The 13,245-nt window shown below is 46.2% G+C and overlaps 1 protein-coding gene across 1 annotated transcript in view; it reads left to right on the forward strand.

Annotated features, from left to right (window-relative positions):
* Nucleotides 1-13,245, forward strand: part of CC2D2B (coiled-coil and C2 domain containing 2B) — a 114,366-nt gene that overhangs the window by 27,198 nt on the left and 73,923 nt on the right. The window contains exons 11-13 of the mRNA XM_039911328.1: nucleotides 3,748-3,845; nucleotides 6,673-6,813; nucleotides 10,746-10,881. Coding sequence (XP_039767262.1) covers nucleotides 3,748-3,845; nucleotides 6,673-6,813; nucleotides 10,746-10,881 — 375 coding nt within the window. The remainder of the gene's footprint in view (nucleotides 1-3,747; nucleotides 3,846-6,672; nucleotides 6,814-10,745; nucleotides 10,882-13,245) is intronic.

Below are 13,245 nucleotides of genomic sequence, written 5' to 3' on the forward strand. Positions count from 1 at the left end.
GTCCCACATGAGTCAGGGACCGTATCCAACTTGATTAGCTTATATCTACCCCGTGCTTAGTACAGTGCTTGGCACAGTAGTAAGCACCTAACAAATACCATTTAAAAAAAATATGCATTCAGGGTATTCATTCATTCATTCATTCATTCATTCATTCATTCATATTTATTGAGCGCTTTCTATGTGCAGAGCACTGTACTAAGCACTTGGAATGTACAATTCAGCAAAAGATAGAGACAATCCCTGCCCAACAATGGGCTCACAGTCTAAAGGGGGGGAGACAGACAACAAAACAAAACAAGGCAGTTCATCCTAGCCTGCCCCCTCGGCACGTAGTAACATATGGAGAAGCAGCGTGGCTCAGTGGAAAGAGCACGGGCTTTGGAGTCAAAGGTCATGGGTTCGAATGCCGGCTCCACCACTTGTCAGCTGTGTGACTGTGGGCAAGTCACCTAACTTCTCTGTGCCTCAGTGACCTCATCTGTAAAATGAGGATTAAGACTGAGCCCCACGTGGGACGACCTGACTCCCTTGTGTCTACCCCAGCGCTTAGAACAGTGCTCTGCACATAGTGAGCGCTTAACAAATACCAACATTATTATATGTGAATTATTTTGTCAGTGGGATACCGCTGCTAGTCATGGAAGCCCCCAAAATGGAAAATGACCCCTAAAACCCTTCAGGGCAGAGTGAGATGGGACTCAGGTTTTAAGCAAACGTTAAAGGCATATCTCCTCCAAGAGGCCCTAAGCCCCTCTTTTCCTTTTCTTCCTCTCCTTTCTGCGTATCCCTGACTTGCTCCCTTTATTCGTCCTCCCTCCCAGCCCCATGGCACTTATGTGCATATTTTTAATATATTTATTTATAGTAATGTCTGTCTCCCCCTCTCTGTTCTTTTGAGCCCCTGAAGATCTCTCCCTTCTATAACATTCAGAAAAATCATTCATTTTGAAGAGATACTGATTTACTGTTATATCTTTGGGTTTTAAAAAATCTGCAGCCTTTTTTTTCCCCCAAGTTCACTCTGCCTCTAGATTCTTTCACGTTTTATGTGCGCTCATCCGTGGAGAGAATTGTTTCCTTCTGGGTACAGCGAGGCCCTTGGACTATTAAGGTAGTTGTAAAGTATTAAGACTAAAGCGTAACTGTTGCAAATGCGAATCCCAGCTGAAGGGTAGTTTAAGTTAATAATAATGTTAAGCGCTTACTATGTGCAAAGATCTGTTCTAAGCGCTGGGGGGGATACAGGGTAATCAGATTAAGTTAATATCCAGGATCATCACAAGAGCTGTGCAACAAATTCATATCACCCGGTCACTTTTCCGGTACCACGCCTACCTCCAAAGCACTTTATGTAAATAACTGTAATTTGTTTATTAATGTTAATAATAATAATAATCATTATGGTATATGGTAAGCGCTTCCTATATGCCAAGCACTGTTCTAAGCGCCGGGGTAGACACAAGATAGGTTGTCCCATGTGGAGGTCACGGTCTTAATCCCCATTTTCCAGATGAGGGGACTGAGGGCCAAAAAAGTGAAGTGATTTGCCCAAGTTCACACAGAAGAGAAGTGGCGGATCTGGGATTAGAACCCATTTCTTAATGTCTTTCTCCCCCTCTCTAATCTATAAACTCGTTGCGGGCAGGGAACCTGACTACCAACTCTGTAATACCAAACTCTCCCAAGCACTCAGGACCGTGCTCTGCATACAGAAAGCACTCTATAAATAGGATAGATAGATTGCTTGACTGATCCAGACTATTCCTCACGATCCCTCCCCGTCACAAAGAGTCCTTAAGGCAATCTCAAGCACTTTAATTGGGACGGGTAGGTGTGAAGGTCAGAGGCAGAAGAACCAGTGGCTCTGGAAACCTCCCTCCTTCTCCTCAATTGGAATGGACACCTGGTACCCCTCCAACTCCCTTGGTGGGAATAGCGATGATCCCTGGAAATGGGGAAGCCCTGTTTCACTCGAGTTACCGCCTGGCTCAGTGGAAAGAGCCCGGGCTTGGGAGTCAGAGGTCATGGGTTCTAATCCCGGCTCCGCCATTTGTCAGCTGTGTGACTTCGGGCAAGTCACTTCACTTCTCTGGGCCTCAGTTACCTCATCTGTAAAATGTTACCTCATCTGTAAAATGGGGATTAAGACTGTGAACCCCAGGTGGGACAACCTGAGTACCTTGTATTCCCCCCAGTGCTTAAATCAGTGCTTGGTATATGGTAAGCGCTTAACCAATGCCATTATTATTATTATTATTTCTATCCTACTACAACCCAGCCCTCGTACTTTGCTCCTCTAATGCCAACCTACTTACTGCACCTCAATCCCTTCTACCTTGCCGCCTACCTCTCACCCACGTCTCACCTCTGGCCGGGTACACCATCCCTCTTCTATATGACAGACAGTGATTCTCCCCCACTTCAAAGCCTTATCGAAGGCATATCTCCTCCAAGAGGCCCTGACTAAGCCCTCTTTTCCTTTTCTTCCTCTCCCTTCTGCATTTCCCTGACTTGCTCCCTTTATTCGTCCTCCCTCCCAGCCCCACAGCACTTATGTACCTATTTTTATTTTATTTATATTAATATCTGTCTCCCTCTCTAGACTGAAAGCTCGCTGTGGGCAGGGAATGTGTCTGTGATATCGTCGGGTTGTAATAATGATGGAATCTGTTAAGCGCTTACTATGTGCCAAGCACCGTTATCGTCCTCTCCCAAGTGCTCAGTACGGTGCTCTGCACACCGTAAGGCAGGACAAGGGTGAGACACAGATCGAGGTACAGAAGGAGGTTGGCATTTGAGGAGCCAATTATACGAGCTGGGTTGTAGGAGAAGAGTAGTGAAGTGAGGTAGGCGGATTCAAGGGGATTGCTTTAAAGCTGACGGTAAGGAGTTTCTGTTGGCTGTGGAGCTGGATGGGCAACCACTGGAGGTTCCTGAGGAGTGGGGGAACGTGGCCTGAACGTTTCTGTAGAAAAATGATCCAGGCAGCAGAGTGAAGTATGGCCTGGAGTGGGGACGGACAGGAGGCGGGGAGGTCAGCAAGGAGGCTGATACGGCAATCAAGGCGGGATAGGATAAGTGCTTGGGTTAAAGTGGAGAGGATGGATGGATCCTCAGTTGGGATGGAGAGGAAAGGGTGGGCTTTAGCGATGTCGTGAAGGTCGAACCGAAAGGATCTAGTGGTTGAAAGAGAGGAGTCAAGGATAAGGCCAAAGTTAAGGGCTTGTGAGACAGGAAGGATGGTGGTGCCGTCTATACCGATGGGAAAGTCACGGGAAGGATGTAGGGAATGAAACCGGGGGAGAGGTTGCAAGGATAATTCCTAGGTTACAAAGCCCCAAGCATGGAGAAATGGGAGATTAGGGATGCTGCTGTTGGAGATGGGAAATCGGGACGAGGAAGGGTATGGGAGGATGATGGTGAGGTCAGTTTTAGATATGTTTCTATTTATTCTATTGATTCTATTTATCTTGATTTTATTTATTGCTATTGTTTTTGTCTGTCCGTCTCCCCCGATTAGACTGTAAGCCCATCAAAGGGCAGGGACTGTCTCTATCTGTTACCGATTTGTACATTCCAAGCGCTTAGTACAGTGCTCTGCACATAGTAAGCGCTCAATAAATACTATTGAATGAATGAATGAATGTTTAACTTCAGAAGATACAAAGGTTTAAAGTGGAGAGATCCTGGATTCGATTATATCAGTTAACACTCTCTCAGAAAAGCACGTATTGTTTTCTACAGCTGCAAGCGTTGACAAATACTATGAAAATAGGAAAGCACAATTTAGAGACAAGCCAGCTGAGCAAAAAATCTCAACAAGACTACCATTGCCAAATAAGGTATTTTTTAAGAAATAAATATGTTTCCATTTGTAGTTCATGAAAGAACTCACGTTTTGACTCCGAGAAAGAAACGTGGAGCACAACGAGGAAGCCAGTTGCGTCTGCACTTGGACCTATATCCCTTAAGCGTTTTATATTCACACCACCCTCAGTCCCACGACTCTTATGTCCATAATCTTATATCCTGCCCTTTCCCCTATCTGTTTTTATTTCATTATCTGTCTCCCCCTCTAGACTGAAAGCTCCTTGTGGGCAGGGAATGTGTCTGCCAACTCTATTCTATTGTACTTTCCCAATAATAATCACTGTGGTATTTGTTAAGCGCTTACTGTGAGCCAAGCACTGTTCGAGGCCCTGGTGTGGATACAGCAAATCGGGTTGGACGCAGTCCCTGTCCCATGTGGGGCTCACTGTCCTCATCCCCATTTTACAGATGAGGGAACTGAGGCACAGAGAAGAGAAGTGATTTGCCCAAGGTCACACAGCAGACGTGTGACGGAGCCGGGATTAGAACCCAGGTCCTGCGACTCCCAGGCCCAAGCTTTAGCCATTAGCCCATGCTGCTTCTCAAGCACTTGTACAGTGCTCTGACCAGAGTGAATACTCAATAATACTATTGATTATTTGCTAGATGACCAGCCAAAACCAATATACTCCCTAGAGTCCTGAGAGAAGCAGTGTGGCTTAGTGGATAGCGCACGGACATGGGAGTCAGAAGGACCTGGGTTCTAATCCCGGCTCCGCTACTTGTCTACTGCATGAGCTTGGGCAAGTCGCTGCACTTCTCTGTGCCTCAGCGACCTCATCTGTAAAATGGATATTAAGACTGTGAGCCCCATGTGGGACATGGACTGTGTCCAACCTGATTAGCTTGAATCGACTCTAGCGCTTAATACAGTGCCTGGTACATGGTAAGCGGTTAACAATTACCATTTTAAAAAAAAAGGCATGAGGGGGAAACCTGACTCCCATCCCTTAGATGTGAAGCCCCAGAGGCTCAACCCACTACACGGCCCTTCCGGCAGGTCCTCGCAATCTCCAACTGATAAAGATATTAAATACTGGTTTGCCAATCTAAGAATCAATAGCATCAATAGCACAGCCGAGGGAAGAGTTGACAACCGTGCCAGTCTACGCAACTGACGTCATATATTCCTCCGCTGTGGAAAATGGACCAAAGAAAAGATCTAAACTAATCCTATGGAAAATACTTCCCAAGAAACCTTACTATGAGAAATTTCCACGGAAAGGGTGGATGTTGGTCCCAAAATCTAAAACACATTGTTGTTGACATAGAAAATGGAAACAAGAGCAAGGAATATGTGAAGCAGCATTAACCATTCCCTCAATTACCTGTTGTTAATGGCAGGTATAGAATGGCTGGTCAGAGCCACTGCATTATCCATTTGCTTATATAATTTTGCTTAGTAAAAATTGCCATCACATTAAAGGGCAGTTCAAATTTCAGTAGCTAAATGTGAAATTTTGTGTGTGATTCTCTCATCCAAACAGTGTTCTGCACACAGAAAGCGCTCAATAAATACGATTGACCACTAAATATACATATATATTATTGGAACAAGAATTTTTATGCTATTTATTAAGTGCTTACTATGTGCCAGGCACTTTAATGATAATAATTCATTCAATAGCATTTATTGAGTGCTTACTATGGGCAGAGCACTGTACTAAGCACTTGGAATGAACAAATGGGTAACAGACAGAGACAGTCCCTGCCGTCTGACGGGCTTACAGTCTAATCGGGGGAGACGGACAGACGAGAACGATGGCAATAAATAGAGTCAAGGGGAAGAACATCTCATTAAAGCAGTAGCAAATAAATAGAATCAAGGTGATGTAAATAATAATTATGGTATTTGTTAAGTGCTTACTATGTGCCCAGCACTGTTCTAAGCGCTGGGGGGGATACCAGGTAATCAGATTGTCCCACTTGGGGCTCACAGTCTTAATCCCCATTTTAATAATAATAATAATAATGATGTTGGTATTTGTTAAGCGCTCACTATGTGCCAAGCATTGTTCGAAGCACTGGGGGAGATACAGGGTAATCAGGTTGTCCCACGTGAGGCTCACGGTCTTAATCCCCATTTTCCAGATGAGGTCACTGAGGCACAGAGAAGTGAAGTGACTTGCCCGAAGTCACACAGCTGATAAGTGGTGGAGCCGGGATTAGAACTCATGACCTCTGCCTCCCAAACCCATGCTCTTTCCACTAAGCCACGCTGCTTCTCGATAATAAGAAGCTCTGGGGTAGTTGCAAACTAATCAGGTTGGATTCAGTCCCTGTTCCACATGGGACTCAGCAAAATCAAGACTACTTAAAATGTAATTTTTGATAGATTTTTCACATCGTCTCCTCTCCTAAAAAGTTATGTTATAGCATGAGAAGCCGCACGGTGTAGGGATAGTGCATGGGCCTGGGAGTCGGGAGGGCATGGGTTCTAATACCGCCTTCATCACTTGTCTGCTGTGTGACCTTGGGCAAGTCATTTAACTTCTCCGTGCCTCTGTAAAAAATGGGGATTAAGGGTGTGAACCTAATGTGGGGCAGGGACTGTGTCCAATCTGATTAATTTGTATTTACCCCAGCTCTTAGAACAGTGGTTGGCACATAGTAAGCGCTTATCAGAACCCATTATTATTACTATTATTAGAAGAAGAAAGTGATAGGAAATGGGAATTTATGTTTTAAAGTTAATTTTAAAAATTGCAGGTGACTTTTACACCCTAAATCTGATTTAACTGCGATAGAGAAAGAGATAATTTCTCTGTTTAGTGATTCAAACTGATTCTGTTCTTCTAGTGACACAAAACATTTGTATGACCTCGAACAGAAAAAAGATAGTTCCCTAATACACAGTATGCTAAAGGTGTGGAAACAAATAAAATCACTCCGTCTACAACAAGGATTTTCCAGCACATCTATAAAATTACAGTTTCAAAAGTAAGTGGATGCAATATTTGGTTTTTTTTATGCTATTATTTTTTTCATTTGCATCGGAACCGATGGGGAGTCACTCAGAGAAATGGGAACAATAGGGAATGTGTCTCTTGTACGGTTATATTGTACACTCCCAAGCTCTTAGTACGGTGCTCTGCACGCAGTAAGCGCTCAATATATACGATTCACTGACTGAATAATTATTATGCACAGATTTGAATTATTTATCAATGTTGAGTCTGCTTTAGTCATGGCTCAGTGGAAAGAGCCCGGGCTTGGGTGTTCCGCACACAATAAGCGCTCAATAAATTCGCTCGATCGATTGACCTTCTAGCCCAGGCTGGGCCAAACATCCTAAAAGGAGACAGATCCTCCCGGCTCCCTCTAATCAGCGTGGCTCAATGGAAAGAGCCCAGGCTTGGGAGTCAGAAGTCATGGGTTCGAATTCTGGCTCTGCCACTTGTCAGCTGTGTGACTCTGGGCAAGTCACTTCACTTCTCTGTGCCTCAGTTACCTCATCTGTTAAATGGGGATTAAGACTGTGAGTCTCACATGGGACAACCCGATGACCCTGTATCTACCTCAGCACTTAGAACAGTGCTCTGCACATAGTAAGCGCTTAACAAATACCAACATTATTATTATTATCATTTCTGAAAGTTGTAAAGTACCAGGAACTGGACTGCTTAGAAGAAATGAATCTTCAGGAGGAATTTCCCAGGTATTCCTGACCAGCTCCGCCACTTGTCTGCTGTGCGACCTTGGACAAGTCGCTTAACTTCTCTGTGCCTCGGCTACCTCATCTGCAAAATGGGAATTGAGCCTGTGAGCCCCATGTGGGACGGGGACTATGTCCAACCTGATTTTCTTGTATCCACCCCGGAGCTTAATACAGTGCCTGGCACAAAGTAAGCACTTAAATATAATAATAATAATAAAAGGACTGTGAACAGAGATGGTCAGGTAGCTGGGAACAGCAAGGGTACAACCAGGAAGCTTTCCCTAGGACTTTTATTTTAAGAAAGTCCATGCTAGGGAGAAATTATCGTTCCATTCGTTCCTTCTTCCCCGTCTCCAGTGACTTCAGTGAAGTTCCTTCCTCGGCGGGAGATAAACTCCCAGCTTCGGAGTTGGAGCTTATCCAGAGCCGCACCTTTCTATATATACACCCTAATCCCACTTTAGGATTACATTCCCCGGAAGGTTTTGGTCTTTCGACCTTGTCTCCTCTTTGTCCCTTCTGTCCTTTCCTCACTTCCGCTCATTTGTATAGATTTTTATTACCCTATTTATTTTGTTAATGAGGTGTACATCCCCTCGATTCTATTTATTGCTATTGTTTTTGTCCGTCCGTCTCCCCCAATTAGACTGTGAGCCCGTCAGTGGGCAGGGATTGTCTCTATCTGTTGCCGAATTGTCCACTCCAAGCGCTTAGTACAGTGCTCTGCACATAGTAAGGGCTCAATAAATACTATTGAATGATTGAATGAACTTCCAGCAGCGTGATTTTCTGGCCCTGGAAGCCCCCCTCGGGGACCACTGAGGACAAAAGCAGAGTTAGCAGTAGCAGAAGCCCTACGATGAAGTGAATACCCCGGGGAACCGTTCCTCCCTTCCTGGCTTAGAGTTGGCAAGTCTGGATTATTAATAATAATAATAATGTTGGTATTTGTTAAGCTTTACTATGTTCAGAGCACTTTTCTAAGCGCTGAGGTAGATACAGGGTCATCAGGTTGTCCAACGTGAGGCTCACAGTCTTCATCCCCATTTTACGGATGAGGTAACTGAGGCACAGAGAAATGAAGTGACTTGCCGACAGTCACACAGCTGACAAGTAGCGGAGCTGGAATTCGAACCCATGACTTCTGACTCCCAAGCCTGGGCTCTTTCCATTGAGCCACGCTGATTAGAGGGAGCCGGGAGGATCTGTCTCCTTTTAGGATGTTTGGCCCAGCCTGGGCTAGAAGGTCAATCGATCGAGCGAATTTATTGAGCGCTTATTGTGTGTGGAACATCGTACTAAGTGCTTGGGAGAGGACGGTATGACAGAGCCGGGAGACACATTTCCAGCCCACATCAAGCTCACATCCTCAAGAGGTCTTCAAACGTGGCTCGATGGAAAGAGCCTGGGCTTGGGAGTCAGAGGTCATGGGTTCTAATCCCGGCTCTGCCGCTTGTCAGCTGTGTGACTTTGGGCAAGTCACTTCACTTCTCTGGGCCTGAGTTACCTCATCTGTAAAATGGGGATGAAAACTGTGAACCCCATGAGGGACAACCTGATTACCTTGTATCCCCCCAGCGCTTAGAACAATGCTTTGCACATAGTAAGCGCTTAACAAGTACCACTATTATTATTATTATTATTAGAGAAGCAGCATGGCTCAGTGGAAAGAACCCGGGCTTGGGAATCAGAGGTCATGGGTTCGAATCCCAGATCTGCCACTTGTCAGCTGACTGTGGGCAAGTCACTTCACTTCTCTGCATCTCAGTTCCCTCATCTGTCAAATGGGGATGAAGACTGTGAGCCTTACGTGAGACAACCTGATTACCCTGTATCTCCCCCAGCGCTTAGAAAAGTGCTCTGCCAATACCAACATTATTTAGTACAGTGCTTTGCACACAGCAAGCGCTCAGTAAATACGATTGAATGAATCGAATGTGTTTCTGGGGCCCATCCCAGAGGGCGTCTGTTCCAAGACGGCAGAGGTTGGTCGTAAAAATCTCGGATCGAGCTGGGCCTTCGAGGCTACGGTAAAGTGCACTTGAACCCCTCGGGTCAGGCCCCAGACATCCCGCTCTGACGAGGACCTTCAGGTCCGGCTAATTCTAAGGACGGCGGCATTTACCTAGCCATTTTAATTTGCCTCTTGGTCAGACTTGCAGTCGGCCCCTCCTCCAAACCATTCGATCTTTCTCTTATTCCCTTAGTGAACGGCAGGTGCTCTGTGCCGGGGGACAGAGGATAGGAGAATGATACTCTCCATATTATAAAAAATGAAAATCTCCAGTGGTGGCCTATCAACCTCTGTATCAAGTAAAAACTCTTCACTATTGGCTTCAAAGCTTTCTATCACCTTATCCCTTCTTACCTCACCTCCCTTCTCTCCTTCAACATCCCAGCCCACACACTCCGCTCTTCTGGTGCTACCATTCTCACTGTGCCTCGATCTCTCCTGTGCCACTGTCGACCCCTGGCCCACGTCCTACCTCCGGCCTGGAACGCCCTCCCTCCTCAAATCCGCCAATCCCACTTCCCCCCTTTCAAAGCCCTACTGAAGGCTCACCTCCTCCAGGAGGCCTTCCCAGACTGAGCTCCCCTTTTCCTCTGCTCCTCCCCTCCCCAGTGCCCCAACTCCCTCCCTTTGCTCCACCCCTTTCCCCCCACAAGCACTTGTGTATTTATACATATATACATACATATATTTATAATAATAGTGGTATTTGTTAAGCGCTTACTCTGTGCAGAGCACTGTTCTAAGCGCTGGGGCAGTTACAGGGTCATCAGGTTGTCCCACATGAGGCTCACAGTCTTCATCCCCATTTTACTGATGAGGGAACTGAGGCACAGAGAAGTGAAGTGACTTGCCCACAGTCACACAGCTGACTAGTGGCAGAGCTGGGATTCGAACCCATGACCCCTGACTCTCAAGCCCGGGCTTATACATATGTACATTTTTATAATTCTATTTATTTATATTGATGCTACTGATGCCTGTTTACTTGTTCTGATACCTGTCTCCCCCCTTCTATTCTGTGAGCCATTTGTGGACAGGGATTGTTTCTATTTGTTGCTGAACTGTACTTTCCAAGCTCTTAGTACAATGCTCTGCACACAGTAAGCGCTCCATAAATATGATGGAGTGAACGAATGAACGAATTTTAGTCTTTTTTTCCTCTTTAGGCAATTTAATTGTTTTCTGTCTGTGTTCAAATAGAGTCACAGTGAATAAAGATGAATGTGCAAAAGAAGCATTAACAAAAGTTTCTGAAACAAAGATGAGACCCAAGGGAGAAGGTGATAAAAATCTCATTGAGTCTGAACAATTCTTGGATGTCTGGGAAAAAGAGGAGGTACTTGTGTTTTTTTGATCAATTGGATTAAAATAATAATTTTGTTAACTGGGCAGATTGTTTCATTGTTTTGTAACTGAACAAGTCCAGATAATTGTTATAAAATGGGATATAAAAAGATGCCGACTAAACCTTATAAGAGTTCTGAGCACGGAATGTGTACCTCCTTTTTCTGATGATGATGGTATTTGTTAAGCGCTTACTATGTGCCAAGCTCTGTTCTAAACTCTGGGATGGATACAGGGTAATCACATTGTCCCCGGGGGGGCTCACAGTCTTAATCCCCATTTTCCAGATAATATTAATAATAATGTTGGTATTTGTTAAGCGTATTTGCCCAAAGTCACACAGCTGACAGGTGGCGGAGCCGGGATTAGAACCCATGACCTCTGACTCCCGAGCCCGGGCTCTTTCCACTGAGCCCCTTCTCATGTACCTAGTCGAGTGTGGTGGTCACAATAAATAAAGTACTGTTATGACGTTCCCACGGATGCAATATCCATGTATCTTGCTTGTCTTAGTGAGGTCCAAAGCCATAGTCAATTTAATTTTTGTCCATTAAACGTGCTCGGATTGAAAAACAGCTCTCACTGAAGTCAATGTCAGTGTTTTTTCCGTAAAATTAAATCCCTGAGCCTACCTCTCGATGAGCCTGGAACTTCCTCTCCAAATAAACGTTGTATCCACTGGGGTGGATACAAGCAGATCGGGTTGGACACAGTCCCTGTCCCACGTGGGGCTCACAGTCTCAATCCCCATTTTCCAGATGAGGTCACTGAGGCCCAGAGAAGTGAAGTGACTGGCCCAGAGTCACCCAGCTGACAAGCGGCGGAGCCGGGATTAGAACCCATGACCTCTGACTCCCAAGCCCGGGCTCTTTCCACTGAGCCACGCTGCTTCGTGGATATATGTATCCGCTTCTTTCGATCTGTAATTTTAGTGTCTTTCTCCCCTCTTAGATTGTGAACTCCTTCGGGGAATGAGTTGTTCATTTTACCTTCTCAAGCGCTTAGTACAGTGGTCTGCACGTAGAGCACTGTTAATTGATGGAGTCCGTCCAGTTTGACGGCTGCAGCTTGTCAGTTGACACGGGGACTCTCTGAGCCCTTCCGGGTTGTCATCGGAGTGGAAAGGACCGGATCGATGTCCGTCAGCCAACCGATCAGTCGTTTTTACTGAGCACTTACTATGTGCAGAGCACTGTACTGAGTGCTTGGGAGAGTACTTCTGGAAAAGAATGTAATGCTTCCTATCGGTCAAGCGCATGTGCTCACTCTAGGCTTCAAGGCTGTCCATCACCTCGCCCCTTCCTACCTCTCCTCCCTTCTCCCTTTCCACCGCCCAGCCCGCACGCTCCGCTCCTCCGCCGCCCACCTCCTCACCGTCCCTCGGTCTCGCCCGTCCCACCGTCGACCCCCGGGCCGCGTCCTCCCGCGGTCCCGGAACGCCCTCCCTCCTCACCTCCGCCAAACCGATTCTCTTCCCCTCTTCAAAACCCTACTTAAAGCTCACCTCCTCCAAGAGGCCTTCCCAGACTGAGCTCCCCTTCTCCCTCTACTCCCTCTACCACCCCCCCTTCACCTCTCCTCAGCTAATCCCTCTTTTCCCCACCTTTCCCTCTGCTCCTCCCCCTCTCCCTTCCCCTCCCCTCGGCACTGTGCTCGTCCGCTCAACTGCATATGTCTTCATTACCCTATTTATTTTGTTAATGAGAGGTACCTCCCCTTGATTCTATTTATTTGCTATTGTTTCAATGAGATGTTCTTCCCCTCGATTCTATTTATTGCTATCGTTCTCGTCCGTCCGTCCGCCTCCCCCGATTAGACTGCGAGCCCGTCAAAGGGCAGGGACTGTCTCTGTTGCCGATCTGTCCATTCCAAGCGCTTAGTACAGTGCTCTGCACATAGTAAGCGCTCAATAAATACTATTGAATGAATGAATGGTAGGGTTTCTGGAACAGTCTCCGAGAAGCAGCGCGGCCTAGTGGGAAAAACACGGGCCTTGGAGTTCGGAGGAACTGGGGGTCTAATCTTGGCTCTACCACTCGCCTGCTGGGTGACCTTGGGCAAGTCCCTTGACTTCTCTGGGCCTCAGTTTTCTCCTCGGTAAAAAGGGGATTAAATCCTACCCCCTTCCACTTTGACTGTGAACCCCATGTGGAACAGGGAATAAATACCATCGATTAAAATGCAGAATGTGTGCAAATCGTGGCTGTGTGATTCCCCTCCCTTTAGACTATCAGCTCGTTGTGGGCGGGGAATGTGTCTTTTTATTGTCACTGAACTCTCCAAGCGCTTAGTACAGTGCTCTGCAGGCAGGAAGCGCTCAATAAATACCATCGATCGATCCACTGTGTCCAACCTG

This window comes from Ornithorhynchus anatinus, chromosome 3, assembly GCF_004115215.2.
Source record: "Ornithorhynchus anatinus isolate Pmale09 chromosome 3, mOrnAna1.pri.v4, whole genome shotgun sequence".
NCBI classification, from domain to species: domain Eukaryota; kingdom Metazoa; phylum Chordata; class Mammalia; order Monotremata; family Ornithorhynchidae; genus Ornithorhynchus; species Ornithorhynchus anatinus.